The sequence below is a fragment of the Thunnus maccoyii genome, chromosome 10 (assembly GCF_910596095.1).
Source record: "Thunnus maccoyii chromosome 10, fThuMac1.1, whole genome shotgun sequence".
Classification (NCBI taxonomy): Eukaryota; Metazoa; Chordata; class Actinopteri; order Scombriformes; family Scombridae; genus Thunnus; species Thunnus maccoyii.
The window spans coordinates 22,235,797-22,257,712 of record NC_056542.1 but is presented as its reverse complement, the minus strand read 5'-3'; the positions used below and the strand labels follow the sequence as shown (position 1 = coordinate 22,257,712).

Here is a 21,916-nt window from a genome sequence, read left to right as displayed (position 1 = left end):
ACTACATCTGGTGAACAACATAATGTGGTTATAAAGGGTTAGTAGTCGCTGGGTCAAATCTCTGTGCAAAATGGCGATCAACAAGTGTGAAATGAAATGAGCATGCTGTGATGGCCTTGCAGAGATGCTCCCCCACCCCTCTTTTCACCCTCAGCGTGGATCCCATCACTCTCCGTTGCTTTTCTCCACTCTCCTCTTGCTCTCTCTGTATTTCACAAAATTCATAAGCATTTTAATAAAACATAATTTTTCACGTTGTATTTCTTCAGTTTATAAATGGGATTTAATTGCTTAAAACTGATTCCACTCTTCAGCTACATCTACCTTCCTTCCTCTTCCACAGCCACCGTTATTTTACTCCCGAAGGCTGTGCGACCCTCCATGCTGACAGAGAGAGTCCCTGTCGGCCTGATGTCCTCAGTTGTAGCCCCGGAAAAACCCACCTCCAACACCATGGGCCCCAAAGAGGTCAGTGCAGATTTGACGCACATGTAGTAGATTCATGGCGTGAAATTCAGTTTGATAAACCTTGAATCATCATGTGGTGCAAACTTCTTAATTGAGTGCATTTGACTCAGTTTACTGCAGACATAAAAACTACTGGGTGGGGAAAAGAACCATAATGGCCATGACAGCTTAAGATCTGAAAGCTAAAAGTGACTTATTGACTTCTAGAGCAGATTTTTAGCATTTACAACTTACCTTTCCCACTCAATATTATAGAGAGCTTAACCACAAACCTTGGCTGGTGCATGAAGCATTGATGAAATGAAGGTTATAGTGACTCTCTGTGTTGTGGGCGAGGTGAGAGAATAATTAACTGTGACTAAGAGAGACTGGTTTACCCTGTGCTCAGTCATTAAATTACATATGTATGCTTGCACAAGTATATAGTATATACTGTGTGCATTGTATCTATGTACTTTATATTTATTTACATTTTATAATAAATCAAAATCAGCTTTTATAATAAATCAGAAGGAAGAACAAGAGCACGGTTAAAGAGTATCCCATGTTTCAAGCAGACTCTACATCGTATCTGACTGGTTATGAACTCCATGACTTCTAACCCTTCAGGTGGAGCTGATCCTTGTGAAGGAGCAGAATGGGGTTCAGTTTACGTCGACCACTCTAGTGTCTCCAGCTCCATCTCAGACCAAACCCGGTGGAGAGGAGGAGAGGGAGACCTGGGGGAAAAAAATTGACTTCCTCCTGTCTGTGATCGGATTTGCAGTGGACCTCGCCAATGTCTGGAGATTCCCCTATCTCTGCTACAAGAATGGAGGAGGTGAGATGAGGAAGCTGATGTTGGACCGTGTTTAAAGGCTCCTTTACCTCTACGTCCTCCACACTGAGGGAGGTGTAGGGTGGATAGAGAAGGGGGTAAGGATGGAAAGGAAGGAGGTGGAGTGTGTGAAAAAATATGATCATCCTCCTCTCATCTACAAAAATAGTTGGGGTAGAAACTGAAGGGATGATGGTAAAGCGTACATGCATGTTTGTGTTGAAATGGAGGGAAGAAGGAGAAATGAAGGTGGAATTTATTCACACACGCGTACAGACTGTATGTTTTCACCTGCGTGTACTATACACACATGCATGTGTACGCACACAGTATTTGCTCATGTATGCAGGTGTGTGTGTGTGTATTTCAGCTCCTCTTGTATTCTGGTTGCTGTTTGAGATTTTTTCAACCCTTTACAGAGATCAAAATAGGGGAAAAACCACCACAGCTGCTCCAAATAGATTAGCTCTAACAACCATGGTCACTAATTATGGCTGTTTAACATAGAGCCCTCATTATGTTTAAGAGCTGTAAATGATACTGTGGCCATAGCCAAGGCTGACACCCTGTTCTAAGGGACACTGTGTGTGTCCCCAAACCTAGCATGTTGCCATACCTGTATAAAGAGAAATATTACAGACTTTCATTTGGGGCAATTAAACCAAACTATTATTTATTTTCTTGACATTGTATGCCTTCATGTGATAGTTGACAGTAGAGAGATGACAGGAAGCTAAGGGAGACAGAAATAGAGAATGAAATGCAACACAATTTCCTGGCCAGACGCAAACCAGAGATGTTGTGGTTCATGGTCAGCACCTGAACCCATAAACCATTAAAGTGCCTTGCTTTGTGACTGTACTGGTATTATGTAAGCCATCATTTCTTACAGATTATAGTATTTCCATAAATCTTGCATATTGCTGCAATCCCTAATCTAAAAAAAGAACTGTTCAGTTTAACAGAGGCTGTTTATCATAAAGAAGTAATGTAATAAAAGGCACAGTCACAGCTGACACCCCTCTGCTGTGGAGTTTCTCCTCAGTGGGCTCTCAGCATCAACCATTACATATAATAATTTGCATTTGGTGTTGAGTAAGAGAATTTGAGTGAGTCATAAACTGGTGGAAAATAAATATTGTTCTTTCCTATGTCGACCAATTGTTCATGTAGGTTTAGGTAATTATTCTCAAAATCTAAATCAATTTTCTGGATTTAAACTGCACGTTAAACTAATTCATTATCAAATATTATTTAAAAAAAAACTTAATTTTACTATTCAGTCACAAAGTGGTATATATATTATGTGATAAAGGACAAAGGATAAACTTTATTTAGAGATGAAGTCTCACTTGTTTCTCTCTCTCTCTCTCTCTCTCTCTCTCTCTCTGTGTGTGTGTATGTGCAGGTGCATTTCTGGTGCCGTACCTGTTCTTCATGGTGATAGCAGGCATGCCTCTCTTCTACATGGAGCTGGCTCTGGGACAGTACAACAGAGAGGGGGCAGCAGGGGTCTGGAAGATATGTCCCATTTTTAAAGGTAGGAAGTGACATGTCATAAGGCACATTTTCATCAGATATACACAGACACATGCCCACACACACACACACGTGAACACTGGAGTGTGCACATGCGCAAATACATTTTCTTGACACCTGCATGTTTTCACAGGAATGCACATACATGCACATTTTTGCATTTCTTGTCCACTTAATATGTCCATCATGGTATGAGCTCCCTTCCATCCATTTGTCTGTCTACCTACATGCCTGTCTGTCTGATAACATACTTCCCTTAATATCTACATGTCTTCCTGTCTGCTTGTCTGCCCACATGCCTGTCCGTCCACATGCCAGTCTCTTTTGTCTGCTCGTCTCTGTGTTGAGCAGCGACAGGCATTGTTTATCCTCCCAGAACATCAGGTTCTATTGGCAGTCAGATGGAAAGCAAATGAAAATTGGGCTTTTAGACTCTTGTCCTGATTGTCCAAATCCTTCTGTCAAATAGTGACAGTTAACAGTGGCTGACACTCTGTCTGCGGGTACTTTTCAACACATCAATAAGCAAAGCGCAGTTTAGGAGAATGCCATCCAAATGCACACTAATGGAGAAACAAACATTCAAATCAATGCCTGTTTCTGAGCAAAGTCATTGGTTTAAAATATAATAATAGACTTTACTTGGTTCACCTTTTTATTTGTTGGTATTTATCCATTGCTGTCTTCTTACCACATATCCTGCTCTGATATTCATTTCCTTTGATTACTTTAAAAAGTTTCACTTGCATCCATAATCTGTTTCACTTAAATCCATATTTAACACCTCACTTTGAATTTAAAGATACATCAGAAATGCCATTATTACCAGCGGACCATCTATTGCTTCACAGTATGCTGCCATACCACTGTCTTTTGCCAGATCATGTCCTTGGTCTGAAGGTGGCCCATAGTGTGTACGTCTTCCTCCATTTGTTTCTGCATGTGTGTGTGTGTCTCTGAGTGTGTACCTCCTGTGTGTGTGAACATGTGCCGTCTGTCAGGGACCCACTGAGTACGTTGACGTCCTAATCACACGCTTCACTCGCTCTCTGTCTCTCAGCAGGGGGATAACAGTAATTATTCAAATACACACATACACATGCCCATATTGACAGTAATTATTCTGATCAACAAGCTGGTTTCCTCTCAGGATCAATGCATTTGAAGAAAAGGACTGAAGAGGGGAGACAGGGAGAGATGGAGAGATAGCATGGCCGCATGTGGCGCTAATAAGAGGCATCGCTCCCTGGACAAATATCACATCCACATTACAAAGGAATCAATAAGGCACAGTTGTGGTCATGCCTCTCAGCTAAGGTTAACAATTACATCCAGCCTTAGAAGAGTGGACATTGTTTCACATTTATAGAAGGGTAGATGTGTTGATAATTATGGCATGAAGAGGCAATCTTTAGAAGTTGTGGCGCTTTCTTTGAGACCGCAGGCATTTATCATAGGCTACTGTACTCATGCTGAGCAAGAGATTGTGCTTTCTGGTGTGCGCTCTGTTAGTAGAATCTGTCAGAATGTAGACACTGTTCAGCAGAGCAAATTTGCCCAAGTTTGAGCCTTACATGCAACAGTTTCTTTTTTACTTATTCCCAAAGGTTTGTCAAGTAATTTATACCTAAGAATTAGAACTTGATTAGCTTTAACATTCTTGAAAGTAACAGAAAAATAAGAAGATGTTGTCTTTGTAATCCCACATAGATCAGTAGACAAAACATAAGATTAGCACTTCCACTGTCAGGGGTTTGAATCTAATTTGGTTCATTGTATATGGTGCTTTATGTGTGTTGGAAGTATGAGTGAAAGGGGGACTCATCCAAGAGAAGTCCTTTAAGCAACACACTAAACTCTTTGTTGATCAGCCAAGATTCGTCAAAACAAGGCATACAATACTAATATGTGTTGATTGCTTGCTTGATTGTCCACCTGGACATTTTTGCTGCTATGAAATCCAGAGCCATGAAACAAAAAAGAAGTGCTCTGTAATTCAGAGCTTTTTCAAATATCTCAGGTGTGCAGTGATTGCACCCCTCGCCCCTTCCCCCGCCTCTGTATCTCTGTCTGTAATGTATGTAAATATTGATAATTTCTGTTCCTCTAACAGGTGTAGGCTTTACAGTGATCCTCATTTCCCTCTACGTTGGCTTCTACTATAATGTTATCATCTCTTGGGCGATGTTCTACCTCTTCTCCTCGTTCACCGGTGAGCTACCCTGGGTTCACTGCAACAACAGCTGGAACAGTCCTAATTGCTCCGACTGGGCTGACAACAGCACAGTCAGTGACATTCACAAGGCCACCCCTGCTCAGGAGTACTTTGAGTAAGTTGCCTGAACCTAAGTTCTAACATTTATTTATTTATATGTTTGCAATAGTCAAACTTATGTTAAAACTGAACAGTCAATTGCAGGAGTTTGTGTACATTTCTGGACCTAAAGGTTGAGAGACAAACCAGAAAAGGTTGAGAAACCCTGCTTTAACGGAGCAGACTTAACAACTATATGGGTATTTCAAAACAAAACAATATCTTGATGTTTTCAAGTTAAACCATTAATTCTCTACTATATCTTTTGTTGAGTTCTTTGAACCTACATACACATATGGGAACTTCAAAATGACTACAGTTAAAAGCAAATGTACTTTACGCATATGCTCAACTACAAACCTCCATATCACCCACATATTTTCACAGCAGGAAGAGCATAAGAGAAAAGTTTGTTCAATTGCCGTAACAGCATGTAGTGTTGCAGAGTTGGCTCAATGCACTCATTCTATGGAATAACTGAGTAATGTCTTAGAATATGAAGTTATGAATAAAAAAAAGTCAGGTTTTTTTTTCACTCAAAATGGATCCAGAGTTTGGCTGCATTTACCTCATGTAGCCTCCCTCCCTGTGAGGCTGACCAGGTGTCTCTTATTCCACAAAGTGAGTTCTGTTTTGTTGTGACAGTTGAGACATGTCATTCATGCTAGTTGAAATAGCAGCGTGTTATTTACACAGAACCACCTGCAGACAATTTGATCATATCAATTTAACATCGGCTGATCCTATTCAGTCCCATCTGTGAGAGAGCGTGTGTCTCTGAAATTATCTGAATCAAGGCGTGAACAATGTACAGGGATTGCTGGAACTCTGTATGACCTCCAAGTTTCCCATCTTGGTTTATGTTGTTAAGATCTTTAAGACCTTTTCTTTTACTACAATGCAAGATTTTGCATCATTTGCAACAGATGCACCAGCACCTCATGCAGCAACTCTCTGGTCTCACATGTCCCTTGACAATGATGGACATGGGTGTTTGGCTTCCTGTAAGGCCAGACAACACTCTTTTAGGGTTGATTTTTAGCCAGTTTTAATGCAGGGTATCAAGAACTAGGTTCAGGTCCAGGTCTAAAGTCTGTATGGACATCCTCATTTGCTAAAATATAACCATATGGATCCTGAATGCCCCTGGTATTAGTGGAGCACATTAGCAATATGTACAATCAAGGTAACCCATAAATATTCCTTTGTGAGGACTCAAAGTGCACTCAGCAGAACTCATAACTGTACTCTATTTCTTGGCTATGTCACTCTATGAAAGAGTATTTCTGGGAACTTCTCATGATGTTTCAGAATTAAGGCTGCTTGCATGAACGCCCTACAGTATGCTCCATTTATTGTATCATAGTCTGAGGGAGGAAGATTGGTACTCCATGGCTTCAAGGAAAGGTGTTAAAAGGTGTTAGGTGTTAAAAGAGGGGGGATCCTGAACTCCTTGGAATACTTTACTGTATGTGCCATGTAGTATGCCTTCTATATCAACATCTGGAACATGGGTGCAGTTGTTCACAATTTCTGTATCTGTCACAATAATTTTTGTTTCTAAGTGTGTTTAAACCTCTCATAATCCCATTTGGAAGTGAAAGTGGAGGCCAGGTGTGATGCTTCACCTTCAGTTGTGCATCGTTTGTGTAACAGCATGAGCCTTGTGACAAGACAGGACACTCTGCAATGAGGGTAGTAGCTATAGCTCTGGAAGTTGTAGGATGGCTTCTAAGGCCTTGGCAGTATGCTAAGGACTTTGGGTCTATCAAATTTTTACTCAGGAGTGATAGACTTGATCTTTGAAATAGACCATTATAGTCTTGGTTCTTACCAGAATATTCTCTTCCCATAGACGAGGGGTGCTACACATACAGGACAGTAATGGTATTGATGACCTGGGTCGTCCACGCTGGCAGTTGACTTCCTGTCTAGCTGTGGTGATTGTTCTGCTCTACTTCAGTCTCTGGAAGGGAGTCAAGACCTCTGGCAAGGTAGGGAATTACATACTGTGGTAGTCATGTTTGATCATGTGAAAACCAGGGAAGTGCTCCAAGTGAGTCTTAACACCTTTAAAACAATCGATTTACTTTAAGGGTATGTGTAGCAAGGAAATACTAGAACCTTTTGTCCAGATTAAATCCAATAAGCAGTTTAAGATCACTGTGTGTGTGTATCTGTGTGTGCATTTTCACTCTAACTTGCATGCATGTATATATGTGAATCTGTTTGTGTGACCTTCATTCTCTGCATAAATGTGTGGATATTCTGTATATGTATGTCTGTGTGTGTGTGTGTGTGTGTGTGTGTGTGTGTGTGTGTGTGTTTGTGTGTGTGTGTGTGTGTGTATGTGTGTGCGCCTTCCATGACCCTTTCAGGTTGTGTGGATCACAGCCACTATGCCCTATGTGGTCTTGACTGTGCTGCTTCTCCGAGGAGTCACTCTGCCCGGAGCCATTGATGGCATTAAGGCCTATCTCTCTGTGGACTTCCTGAGACTCTGTGACGCCAAGGTGAGTGCCAACAGGAGGGTGGGGGGACACGAGAGAAATGAGAGTGGTGGGGGTGCACAAAAAGAAGAGGATAGGAGATGTGGTGGCAAAACAGTGGCTGAAAAAAACTTTAAAGGAGTGCTTTGACATTTTAAGTTTTAGTTTTATTTTCTTTGCTGAACATCAGAAATTGACAAATCCGGAAGAGAAACTGAAAAAGTGAAGTTAATCTAAAACATATCTTGTTTGTATCATATGTATTTGACAACATCATGTTAATATGCTAAGCTACAGACTTTTAAAAAACAGAAAGCATTATTTCAATATTTCTAACACCTGTATGAATCATGATCATAAACTTTACAGACTTGCATTATCAACCCAAAGCATTTTTGTCTACAACAGAAGTGATTGTTAAAATGTGTGTCAAGTTTATGCATTCACTCTTGAAACCAATATTTTAGTCTTCATTAAAAACGGTTAACAAGGGCTGCAACTAACAATTACTTTCATTATTGGTTAATCTGTTGATTATTATTATTGTTCTTGTTTGGTCTTTAAAATATCAGAAAATGCTGAAAAATGATGATCACACTTTCCCAAGCCCAAGATCATCTCTTGTTTTGTCCCAACCAACAGTCCATGACCCAAAGGTATTCAGTTTACTATCATAGAGGACTGAAGAAACCATAAAATACTCATATTTAAGAAGCTGGAACCAGATGGGGTTTTTTTGTGGGTGGGGGATTGCATTTTTTTCTTCAAAACTTACTCAAAACAATTAATTGATTATTAAAATAGTTGGCTTAATAGTTGGTTGATGAATTTTCTGCAGATTGACTAAATGATTACGATTAATCACTGCAGCTCTACAGTTGGCAATAACTGGTTTTACTAGCAACAAAGAGTAGTATGACAGGGGGCCGAAAAAGTAGACAACCTGAACACACATAAGCAATGTACACAATACCACACCTCTGATGGCAAATTGAAACTCTCTTTCATTTTGATCTACATGGTTGAATGACAAAAGCCTGAATGTGGAATTATTCCCATAAACTTAATTTACACAACAGTTCAGTTAATGCATAACATCTGAGTAATGTTAATTGTCTGCTGTAGATCTTTTTGTCCAACACAACTTTGGTTTCCAATGTTAAGCAAGAAAAAATTAAGTGAAAAAATGAGAAAATTGTTTGTTACCCATTTCTAATATTTTCCTTATCTGTGAAACTTGCTATCAAATCTTATAACAACATCTTATTTACCTTGATAGCAGACACTAAGAAGCTCAATAAGTAAGCATGCAGGACTAAAGGACTCAGTTATGGAGAATGAGAGCGAAAGCAAGAAGGAGAGAGATAGGGAGATGCATGGCAGCAATTGGAGAATTAGATTAGATAGATGCATGGAGCAGTAATTTGCAAAATTACCCCCCGTATTCACAAGCGTCTTTCATCTACTGCCGTTGAATGAGTTTCCTGCAATTATCCCTAATAATGGCTTTTTTCCTCTCCTGTGCCTTTTGTTTGCCGCTTCACACAAGTGTGCTTGCTCTGTCGCTCTCCAGGTCTGGATTGAGGCTGCAACGCAGATCTGTTTCTCACTGGGAGTGGGATTTGGTGTGCTAATTGCCTTTTCCAGCTACAACAAATTCAGCAACAACTGTTACAGGTAAAGACACACAGGGAGAGGCTGGGGGGGTTTAACAGAGACGGACAGATTATGATGATGAGTTGCTTCTACACACACACACATACAAATGCACACATGTAACATCAGCAGGTGAATTACAATAACCTTTGAAGCTCCTTGAAACCCGCTATGTCTTTGACACCATGCTGTGCAACAGACAGCCATAACACCAATGAAAACTGTCGCACTCTTTGAAAATCATCAGCATCCCACAGGAGGCTTTTATCTGCTTATTTGCCTTTTTTGCTTTTTCTGATAACTGACACATGACACTGTCCACCCTGAGGATTCCTCCTTGAGCATAACACCAATTCACTGAAAATATACAGTATTTAGGTGAATTTTAAAGATGATGTGGGAGTACAAATTTGCTTAAAATTACTTTTACAATTTATATAGGTTAGACTCTATCCCAATAGAAGGCATTGGGCCAACTGGGCAGAATGTCACACAACAGGAAAGACACTTACTGATTGATAGAATAATTCATAAAATCAAGCGAGGTTCTAAAAATTATTCCGCTTTTCATGTAGAAGTCAACAACAAGAAACAGGTCTTGACCCACTCCCCATATGCTCTTTAAATGACTGACTGGTCAATTATGTAAAGATTGACTATTGTATGTGATTGCTGATGACTGAGAATTCTTTACATTCTCATTCTGACTGTTACATTTCTTTTTATCTTATTTGATTTTACTGATACAGAGACGCCATCATCACCACCTCCATCAACTCTTTAACCAGTTTCTTCTCTGGCTTTGTGGTGTTCTCCTTCCTTGGGTACATGTCCCACAAGCACAATGTGGCTCTGGACAAGGTTGCTGTAGACGGTATGTACTATAGTGTTTATATACATGCTGTAGATATTTCAATAGATTTCCTTAAGCACATTTGTTGTAGACAAGACATATTCAGTTCCATTTGTAATTGCACTACTGTTGCCAACACCCCATGGAGTCGCAATGCCAGAAGTGTAGAAGCAGGAATGTGCATCCTTTAATTATTCCAAGAGTCAGAGATATTTAAGATGGGCTATGTTTAGTTGCCAAGACTGTAATCAATGAAGAAAAACTACAGTGAACCCAATGACTGAATTCAAAAACCACCAGTCATCTATCAAAGTCCATCACGCCTCTTCTCCAATATACCATACGTTACTCCCCTGATTTTTGCATGCTGCATGCTGTGAAGACAATGTACCCCAAACACAAATCACAAATCTGAGTGTTTCATTGATGCTATTTTCTGCTTTATGTGCTTCCTTTTCATCTTGTATTTTTTCTTTTTTTTTGCTCTTTAGGTGTTGGGTTGGTGTTTGTCATTTACCCAGAAGCTATTGCAACATTACCCGGGTCACCAGTGTGGGCGGTTATTTTCTTCATCATGCTATTGACACTGGGTATTGACAGTGCTGTGAGTATGCATCCACCCCCCAACCCACACACGCACTCACATAATGTACACACCTGTTATTTCAGCCAGATCATATGTGCTTTTTACTTATTTGTCACATGTGCTAGATCAGGTGTTTGTAGGTATTTTACTTTAGTTTACCATAATGTTGAATGAAATGACAGCATGCCTTTCAAACATTTACTGGATACATAATTGACACAATTTTCTCAAATAACAAAATTTTCATTTTCCTATTTATTTTTTGCTTCGGAGCTACAGCACAGCAATTATAGGACTTCTACAGTGGTTTGGTCGCTCAATACTCACTGTTTTCTTCTAACTTTTGTGTCTTCTGTTGTAGATGGGCGGGATGGAGTCAGTCATCACAGGGCTGATTGATGAGTTCAAATTCCTCCACAAGCACAGAGAACTGTTTACCCTCTTCATTGTCATCTCCACCTTCCTCATATCTCTCTTCTGCGTTACAAATGTAAGTATTATACTGTGGAGTTTGTTGGCTGTTTGTTGGCTGTGCATTTGTTTATATTTTGGTCCACTATGATATTCAATAACATAATAGTTTGATCATTTCCACAAACTCTGGTTTGTGAAACTGTCCTAATCAAATAACCTGCAAGTATCTACAAATACAAAGAGTTAAATTTGAGAACTGAGTGTCTACTAATGTAACCTGTATACTAAAACTTAATATTAACATGATAACATACAGTATACTGTATTGTCAATTCATCGTGTTCTCTCTCTGTCTCCCTCTCTCTAGGGTGGGATGTATGTATTTACTCTGCTGGACCACTTTGCAGCAGGCACATCAATTCTCTTTGGAGTGCTTATTGAAGCCATCGGTATCGCGTGGTTTTATGGTGAGAAAGATGGAGAGAGGAGGAAGGAGAAAAAAAGATGATTCATGTTTCCATGGCCAGCAATGTGGATGCTATATTAAGGGTTTGATGAGAAATCTATTGGTATAGGTGTACTGTGCCTCAATGCAACATAGTTCTATTAGACATACGGATACTGCAACTAGAAGGTCCATTCCCACTAATGGTTTTTGCCTCTTCAGTCTCTGGCCAGCTTCATGTCCATGTTGTTAAGGTGCTAGGATGTGCTGTAGCTGTGGTGCTCATAAGAGCTCAGCGAGGTTAAATGGCCCAGGGTTTGACTGCTGCCAGTGTTACCTCTGTGTTCACTCAGCAATGTTGAGCCACCACATAAAGATAATGGCAGCTGGGGACAAGGTCATGACTTTGGTTTGAGAAGTGGGGGACACACAATGAAACGGGGTGTCTGGGGGTCATCCCCCAGAAAAAAAATTGTGATTTTTGTGAATTTTGAGTTTGTGATTGCCCCGCATTTCTACATATATTTAAGGACTACAGTAACCAATACAAAATCTGGGAAATAATTAAGTTGGTCATCATGCTAAATTCTGCTACAATAGTGCATCAACAGGTCTAGAAAGAAAATATGATTATCTTGAGCTAAGTTACTGAATAGCCTTCTTATCAACCAACTCACATTTCCCTTCTTTCTTTTCATCCCCTCTCCAAAGAACGACATTTAGTTTAACTGCTGCTTGCTCATTCAGTAAGCAATTTTTGAAATGTGCATGCATGGAACACATCTGTATCCACAGATGCCAAAATGTACTAATGAACCATGTAGGCAGTCTGTCCGTGTCCATTACTCATTCATGGCAATATTTGGAGTATATCAGGGCTTTATGATCAGCAGCGCAATTCACATTCACAGACAGAATCTGAAGGTTGACCAAACAGTAGCTTATTAAGTACAATTTTTGCGGTTAAAAAAAGGGGGCACAAACAGGATTGCACGGGTGGAAATTCCGCCCCAGGCTGCGGAACAGGCAATTCCTATTTGTCATGAGTAGGAGTCAGCTGTCTAATAGCGTGATTGTAGATTGTTGTTGTGGGTGGGAAGTGGGGGTGAGCTCAAAAGTCAATTTCTCTCCAGGTGTCCCAGTTTGCTTTGGCACTCACATTTACATAGGTTTGCCATTATCCCAACATTATATGTTGTTTAGGTTGAATTTTTACAACACACTGAATCTTTGTAAGTTATTCTTTATTTCTACATGAGACAAGAAAGTGAACAAAATATTTCACATCCAGCCTCAACATTGTTTTTGAATTCTATGTGTACTCTATATGAAGAAATTCTTCGGTTGTTTAATGTAGGAGTGAATAAACTCTTTATACTAAAAGTTGTTTGTTTGGGCCCTGTGCTGAGCTTATTAGTGCCCTCTTATGGTTCTGTAAATATTACAAAGTAATAGTTGGGTTGTCTTCACTAGTGGCTTAAACTTCTCCACGTCTATGTGTTTTTGTAAATGGATACCTAATGACCAACTGCTGATGATGGATATTTGTCTTCACATGTATTTCACCCCACTGCACCACCATCTGAGAACAGGAAAAAGTGACTTTCATAGAGTGTGAAAACTTGACCCCCATTTTGAAACACCAGCAGGCACAAAATATGATAAAAACAATCCGAAGGTCAGGAAAAACAATTGACCTGAACTTCCGTTTTGAGTTTCTTGTGTCATGTCTGCTGAACCTGACTGTGGAAAGATCCATAAAGGGCTAAATACTAACCAGGCCTCAGGCAGTGGGGTCAGCATAGTGCCCCACTTTGGTGGGTCCCGACCTTGGCAAGCCAGATAAATCAAGCCTAAGGCTTCAGTGGGCCTTTTCCCCATCCTCATAAATACAGACAGGAACCCATGACCCCTGGCCACTGTGGTCTTTCGTTTCGCTGTCCACTACATAAGTACATTTAGCTGTGCTGAATACCTGGTAGTCACCCTGGATCTATTCCTCTGCAGTGAGAGATGCCTTCCAGGCAGGAAAGCACAAGAAAATTGTACAGCCGTGGGTATGACAGATGGGAAAGCGTCATGAGGTAAATATGGTAGAGTAGCTTATTGAAATTGGCTCTACAGAAGAGTGACTTCAGTAACTGTAAGTGTGAATTGTATTTTTACTATAGTGGCATCGGGACCGTATAAAAAATCACTGGCTGCCTTAATTATATTTTCAATACTTGATATTCTCCAATGGAATTGTACCAAGCTGCAAAGACAATGAATGCACAATCAACCTGTTGTAATTGTAAGTAAGTAAAGACTTATTTATATTGCATTTTTAAATGTGTTTCACAGTAAAAGCATTAGATATCAAACAAGTTTTAATAAAACTCAAGAACAGCAAAATAAAGCAGCAGAATTACCGAGAAAAGGAAAACAAAACATCAGTTCAGGAAAGAGAGGGAATTTAAGTGAGTCTTAAGTTTATTTTATTTAATTTATTTATTTTCTGTTTAATTAGATAACCCAGTGATACAAGTTAATGTGTTTCAAAGTTTCAGGGCAAAGACAACAAATTTTTGATCTCCCTTCATCTTAAACCTTTGGGAACATCCAGCAGAGTTGGGTTAGCAGACCTGAGAGACTTTACTTGACTTTATTTAAACTTGAAAATCATTGATGGCAAAGCCCTCATTTACAATGATGTTGAGCAAAAACATGAGACAATCAATAAAACAAACATATAAATACAATTAATAAATAGAGTGACAACAAATTCAATTAAAAACAGGTAAAAACAGAATTTACTATACTTTATGTTACTTTAAGTTACTATATGGATACAAGAATTTAGAAATGTACTTAGGAGCTTCGTCATGTAGAGCCTGATAGAAGAACAACAAATTTTATATTGAATTTTAAACCTGACTAGCAAATGAGAAAAAAAAAACATTATTGCACAAGTTTCTTAATATGACAGAAAAATCCAGAGAAGAGTCAAGTGACACCTAAATCCAGAGCAGCTTGACATCAGAGATTAAAGGTGTGGGGTCTTTTGAGCACCCTTGGTGCCACTAATAGGGATGTCTATTTTATCATAATTTGTAGTGAAGGAGTTTTAAAACATCCAACTTCTCATATAGGCAGTCCTTTAGGTCAGTGAGTTTGCTGCATCATATTTGCAAACTGCTGCTGACAGCTACACTTGTCTGCTGTACTGCATAAAAGTGGAAATAAATATTAAATCAATGAATTAACCTTAATCCTACCAACTGGGGTATGCGCAGACCCCAGAGGTATACTGTTTTTTTTTGTTTGTTTGTTTGTTTGGGTTTTTTCCAGATGAAATTAATTACATACCTAATAATGTTTTGAGAAGAAATAAGTTAACATTTTGCTATGATGGTTGTTCCTTACAGTAGTTTATTCTTGGGGTCCCCAAGGACCCCAGTCGGTAGTCCTTGTATGTTAAATGTATTGGTAGGATGAGGATTAAAAGGCCCAACAGTAGCATATACAGTACCAGTCAAAAATTCAGACACACATGAGAAAGTGTGTCCAAACTTTTGTCTGGTACTGTAAATAGAAAATAAAATACGGCCAAGAACAGACCCTTAAGGTACTCCTTAGCTCAAAACAGCAGCGTCAGACATGTCATCACCAACCGTTACAGAACATTGTCTATTTGATACATATGATATTAACCAACTACAGTACGAGCAAACCAGGTAGGCCAGCCCACTGTCTTGGCCTGCCAAGTGATACCAAATATTTCCGTGTGTTTCAGGAGTGGACCGTTTCAGTGACGACATTGAGGAGATGACTGGCCAGCGACCAGGTCGGTACTGGAGGCTGTGCTGGAAGTTTGTCAGCCCCTGCTTCCTGCTGGTGAGTCTGTGGAAAGACTTGTACATTGGAACCACGACCAAGAAAATGTAATGAGTAGCATAAAAGTATTGAGACTATGAATTTAACATCATCAACATATGCTTTTGTTTTATATGCAACATATAGACAGTGACAATGATGCTTCCAGGCCAGCTGAGCGATAACAAACCTTCTATTGTGTCCTGAGGTCTCCTCCCAGTTGGTTGTGCCTAGTACTCCTACACAGTTATGAATTTTATACAAAAGAACACACGTTGTAATCAACATTCCTCTCAGATGCCTGAACTACTTTGATGCATGTCTCTCAGTTTGGAACTGCATGTTGCTCTGACAGGTTTGGCATCCATACTTTTGAAGCACCTCCCTCAAGATACATAAAGTAAAATTATGTCCATAATAGACAGCATTAAGAAATGATCTTGAACCCTTGATTTTAAGGAAGGGGAGGATTTGAGGTAAGAAGCCTGCCCACATGACTGATACTGAGATTTGCGCTTGTTTATGCTAGCACCCTTGCAATGTCTTCCTTGGAGGCTGAGAGGTGTGATTTCATTGATAGTTAGAATATATGGCTTAGCATCCAACACATCCTCTGCTCCTTAGGCAATTTTAGTGGCTTAACAACAGAAACATTTCCACCATTTTTACCATGAGTAGAAATCACAATGCTAACATCCTGTATCAAAAAATAACATTACACCATTGAAGTAATTTGCTTTTAAGAGGACATGAAATTACAGTATACATCTGGCTAGTATACCAGTTCTGTTCATAAAAGTTAGCAGTATTTTTTTGAACTGGTAGTTTCTCAAGTCTTTTGTATTTATTTGTAACAATTTTCTCTCATAGTTCATGGTGGTGGTGAGCTTTGCCATGTTCAACCCTCCACATTACGGCTCCTACATGTTTCCTCCATGGGCTAACATGGTGGGTTGGTGTTTGGCCATTTCATCAATGACCATGGTGCCTCTCTACGCCATCTACAAACTCTGCACACTGCCTGGAAAGTTCTGCGATGTAAGTCTGAGCTACAGCATGTCTTCTTGGCAAAATAGGGTGAGGTAATATAAGCTGTTGTAATTTGCAGTATAAATGACAATCTAACAACTCTTGCTTTATTATCATGGATTAAAGATCAAACATTACTTTTTAAGACTTTATTCTTTAAAGAATATATCAATTGCTCCTCTCCCTTTCTACTGGAACAGAGACTGGCTTATGCCATCACCCCAGAGACAGAGCATCATCTGGTAGACAATGGGGAGGTTCGGCAGTTCACAGTAAGTGCTGGCTTGATTATGATTTATTATTATCATACTCACAATTGTTTATAGCTGTCAGTTGAAATAGTGACAGTTGATCGACTAGCACTATGTGTTTTATTTCATGGCCATATACCACTTCTCCCACAGCTGCATCACTGGTTGGTGGTCTGAAAGATACAGAGAGAGAGAGAGAGTGAAAGAGTGAGAGAGAGAAAGAAAATGAGAGTGTTGATTTTAGGTGGATGAATACACGCACAGCAAAGGTCTGAAGAGCTAAGAAGAGGAAGAGAGACATAGTCATTCAAATTGATCACAGTGGTGGCGGTGGTGGGAGCAGTTTAAAAGTGCCGACAAAAACCCATAGAAATTGCAGCGTGCTTTAATTTCAACAGTGGATGTGTGAAGCTGTGTATGGACCCTCTTCACCATTGGTTTTTTTAAGCCGGTGAATGGGATTCAGTCAAACAGGTAATGTGGTGTTCAACCTGCAACTTCCATAATTACAAAACTCTCCTCGAAGAGATGTTAACTTTTAGCGTGTTGGTTATCTTCACTTTGCATTTGTAACAATTTTGCTCACATTACCCATTCATTACCCACGGGTGGAAGGGTGCATAATGGTATACTTTATGTTGTGTCGAGTGCAGAGTGACGCACAAAAACACATTTTGTTATTGTACAGGGGTGAAGATGTTGCAGTGCTACACACATCATAAGGAGGAGTTTATTTCTAAAATGCAGTATCTGTTATGTCAGATATAGACTTTTTTTTCTTCAGTTAATAAGATTTTATTTTTTCTTCGTTAATAATGTTTAAGCAGTCAGTGGCATTTATTCTTTTATTTCCATAGTGTTATTTTAGATCAAAACTATTGAAGTGTTTAGCAGTCAGACATGTAATGAGTACCACATGTTTAACTGAATCCTAGCCCATATCTTTAATTATTTATCTGCTTTCTTGTTTTAATGACTGTTATGATACACACAATTCCTGCAGACTTTGCAAATTGGAAAAAAAAAAAAATCTACTTTTGTTTACATCTAAATAATTAACAGGAAAAAAAACTGTTATATGAACAGACAAAAATAACATCATTTAAATAAGCTAAAACTGTCTGAATTAACACTACCTGAGTGTTCTCACAGAGCTGGTTATTATTTTTTCCTCTAAACTAAAATGACTCATCAGTCACAAATCAATTGAACTGATTGTCTGAAAATAAAAATAATCTCCTGTTATGCGTTTCTGCTTTTACTGGATTGACCAACAACAACAACGAAATCTGACCAGTAATGTAGTTGGGTAGCTTTCAATGTGGTAGAATAATTGAGTGGGACAATTGAAACACTACCATAAGGCAGATGGGTGAATATAGTCTAAAAAAAACTAACACTGATTATCATCTATATGTTAAACCCAAATTGTCAGTGTTAAAATGTAAAATTCCTTGTTATGTCAGTGTTTACATGAAATCTACATAATCAGACTTAAATAGTGTTGAACAACTGCCCAGGATCCATATCAACCAAATGAGTGAACAAAACTCCATTTAAAACTTGTCAATTTTGGAATACCCATCACTGACAAAAGCAGCATCATCAACCTCACTGCTGATTTAATCAACCAAAGACTAAAATGAACTCAGAAATGCAGATACTGCTTCCTCACATGAGAATATTTGCCAAGGGATTTTCTGTCTTTGAATCAGTAGACCACTTGATTGTTAACTTTAAGGTACCATGTCAATCTTTCACTCTTCCCACCAACAAATTGGTGCCAGTGCACTACCACATTCTTTTTTAATTTCTCTTTAATTGGAATATTTTACTTTTTTTTTTTTTTGTACGCCCACAAAGTTCCTGGTGGTGATTTGAAAGCTAAGACTGTCACATTTCCTCCAGAAAGCATAAAGCTTTAATTTTACCGTTTACAGATTTATCATTCAGTGTTTCAAGACTGTTTAAAAAGCTGCTTTTTATTGAACTGCAAATGAATAGTGTGTAATGTTATTTATGAATATGAAGTAAATTAAGTTGTATATCTGTGTAAGTTAATGTAATGTAGAGGGGCTTGTATCGTAATGTACTGTATGATATTGAATAACAAGACCAACAAGATTATATATACTATATATATATGGATTATTGCTTTGTTACTGTGAAGTTGATACATATTAGCCTTAAGGATCTTGATGAGAATTACATTACAAATCCATATGAACTTCTGTTTGATCAGAAACTGTAAAACCCTTTTCAAATGAGTCAACAATGACTTATCTTAACCTTGTGGAACATGTAACACACTGAAGGGTTAATTATGTCCCAAATTGTATGCCTGTGCTACTGTACTGTGCCTTGTGGTGTTTCCGACTGTATGACTTTGTTTTGTACTGTCAAATAAAGTATAATTAATTCAATTATTATATTTAAAATGCCCCTATGTGTTTTGCCTTTTTCTCTTCTCTTCTCTTCTCTTAAAATTCCCTGTATCACTTTCTATCCCTCTTTCCCTTGCACTGCAGTGGCTTTCTAAAAGGTCAGATAGAGACACATAAAACAAGACTGCCTCCTTGTTATTTTGTCACTTAGCCAAGACAAAATTACCACTTGCTCTTTCTCCTGGAGAGTTCATTTCATTGTCATTCTAACATTTTGCAGACTACATGAAGTTGTATTCCTGAATGGGAAAAAAATCTGAGATATATCAGTTAAAATATACATTCAACATGTTGATATTGCTGAATCATTGTACACTATGGCCCCTGGTCTGCACAGACACATGCTTTTGCCCCATTGGGATGTTTTTTGTTAGGTTAAACTCAGCAAATAAGTCAAATCCAGTGCTATTAACGGCATTATGTTCATTCAAATACTGATCAACAATAGTTGTAAAATGTATGTTATAACACCTTCTCAGGGGGTGCATTTCACATTAGTAGGTTTCTGTCAACAGCTGCGTAAACTCCTTTTTAACTCTTCTGAATTCTCAACATGAATAAACATTAATGATCTATCAGTCAATAATCTAAAATGGCACATTGGTCGTCTAGTCTCCAAACAGATCTATATGTAAATGACATCTTCAATACAAACAAATAAAAGCACGAATTGAGAAACATAAGCACAGCCCTATCGTAACAAAGAGTGTCTATCATTGTTGTGGGCTTTTTCAAGATTGGTCAGCATGACCCTGAATCAACAGTGTTCATTACAGTAACCAAAGAGTCAAAACACACTGTCTTGTGGACAATCCACACAGAGGACCCAATAACTGCAGCAGACAACATTTAGGGATACATAGATATCTTGTATAGTCAGTGAGTGATCTGACCATTACTCTTGAAGGAGGTATTTTTCCAAGGTTTATTCACTTTGCAAAAGCAACCAGTCATAGTCATTTGAGCACAGCAGTCAAGCCTCTTGTTGTGCATGTAGGCGTAGTGTCCTAAATATAGGCTTGTTCACTATTACTTATCATAGATTATTGAATGGACACTGAAGAGAGGAAAAGACAGAAATACTTTGGGTTTGTGGCTAAAATATGTGTGTGTCATCTTCTTTATTTCCCCCTATTTCATCTCTGACCAAGCACAAAATCACCACACCATGTGTCTCATACTGTATATGCTTACAGTGTTCTAAAATAAGCTGCAGCTGAGAAGAGGGAATTATTACAGCAGCAAAAACAGATTTGCTTTAAGTTGTCTTCCTCTTTATGATTTTTAAATGTAAATGTATTGATCACTTAATCACATCAATCCAGAGTGATTACCCACTCAACAAGTCTCTAAGGTTGACACAAAACAGTTTTCATGGACAAGACCAGAACTGAAAATATAACATTAGCATTAAACTGAGAGAATGAATTGACCTAACCTGATTAAATGCATTACTACCCAACTAATGTTTGTGGTAGTAAAACATTTTTTTTTTAAATCTGTCATCATTCATGTCTTAACATGCCTTAATAAATCTAAATGTGGGTGTTTTTTTTATTTTGTTTTGCTTTTTTATATTACCTTACCTCCATTTGACACAGGACACCCTTGGCACAGGTGAAGGGCTATGACAGATGTTTCTTGTGTGGTTTCCAAACGTTGTCAAGCTAGAACGATTGCAAAACAATTTTGGCCATGCGAGGATAGGGTTTAACAGGTGCCATTATCACATCCAATGAACAACAGCAATTATGTATAATTTCATGTCTTGCCACTGACGTTGAGACTGAAAGATACACAAGGAGAGGTGGAAGTAAATGGGATTGTCTTATTTGGAGGTGCACTATATGTGATATTGTCTTTGTCTTGGCATTGTGTCAAAGAGGATGCACACAATCAGCAACCAACCAGTGGCATTAACTGAAATATCTTTGGCTCTACAATACTGAAAATGAAAGAGTAGGTGATTGATACAGTGATTATGTGATCTATGTTTGTAGATAAATATCATGAGTTTTCATTTGAGTGATGGTGCAATGGGGGTCTTTCCAGAATAAAACATAGGCATTCAAATAGATGACCATTAGCACTAGTTTCCCAGAACTGAATGTACACAAGCTTGTATCTTACAGTGTGAGAAATACTATCTGTGTGAGAGTAATAAGGAAGACAGCAGATTTTAATGCACAATTTGGACAAACAGGGTGAATGAAGGAAGCAGCTATGACTTTTCACACTGTCTACATGATTTCCTGAGGAGAGGAGAGGAGGCAAATGTAATGCAGTGAATTTGCATGAAAAACTTGCAAGACTCTGTTCCTCATGTAAATTCACTGCTGAAAATAAGAAAACTGCTTAAAAACTTCTGTGTTGCTACAGTGTGACCTGTTATTTGTTGCACACTGCCCTCCACTGACACAACAAAGGCGCTACACTGTGAGTAAAGAAGTCTATCTTTGCAAATCATCAGTCACATTATCACAAAGTTGTTTCTATGTTTGTACAACACCTCAGATTCCTGAGTCACAAGAAATGTAGACATTTGATTTATCTATGCCAGAAGAGCCGTGGGTAAAGTGTTTGTCAAGCTACAGGCTCACAGTGAGAACATATTCCTTCCTATAATTCCTATTCTGAGATGTTCAAAAATGTCATCCAAAAATCTTACAGAAAACTTACAGTATATTACAATAAAATTATAGATAATTCCTCAAAATGATGCAGAAGCTAATCGCTTTTTCAAAGCAACTGTAAAG

General features: G+C 38.6%; 1 protein-coding gene across 1 annotated transcript; it reads left to right on the top strand.

The window, feature by feature from the left end:
* Positions 1-394: 394 nt before the first annotated feature.
* slc6a3 (solute carrier family 6 member 3) lies at positions 395-19,087 on the top strand. Its single transcript, XM_042424279.1, has 15 exons — positions 395-468; positions 1,078-1,288; positions 2,694-2,825; positions 4,938-5,154; positions 6,994-7,132; positions 7,517-7,651; positions 9,201-9,304; positions 10,033-10,157; positions 10,628-10,740; positions 11,084-11,212; positions 11,504-11,603; positions 15,357-15,457; positions 16,307-16,474; positions 16,666-16,737; positions 16,870-19,087. The coding sequence occupies exons 1-15, from the start codon at positions 412-414 to the stop codon at positions 16,891-16,893; spliced, it is 1,827 nt and encodes a 608-aa protein (XP_042280213.1). The 5' UTR covers positions 395-411; the 3' UTR covers positions 16,894-19,087.
* The last annotated feature ends 2,829 nt before the right edge of the window (positions 19,088-21,916 follow it).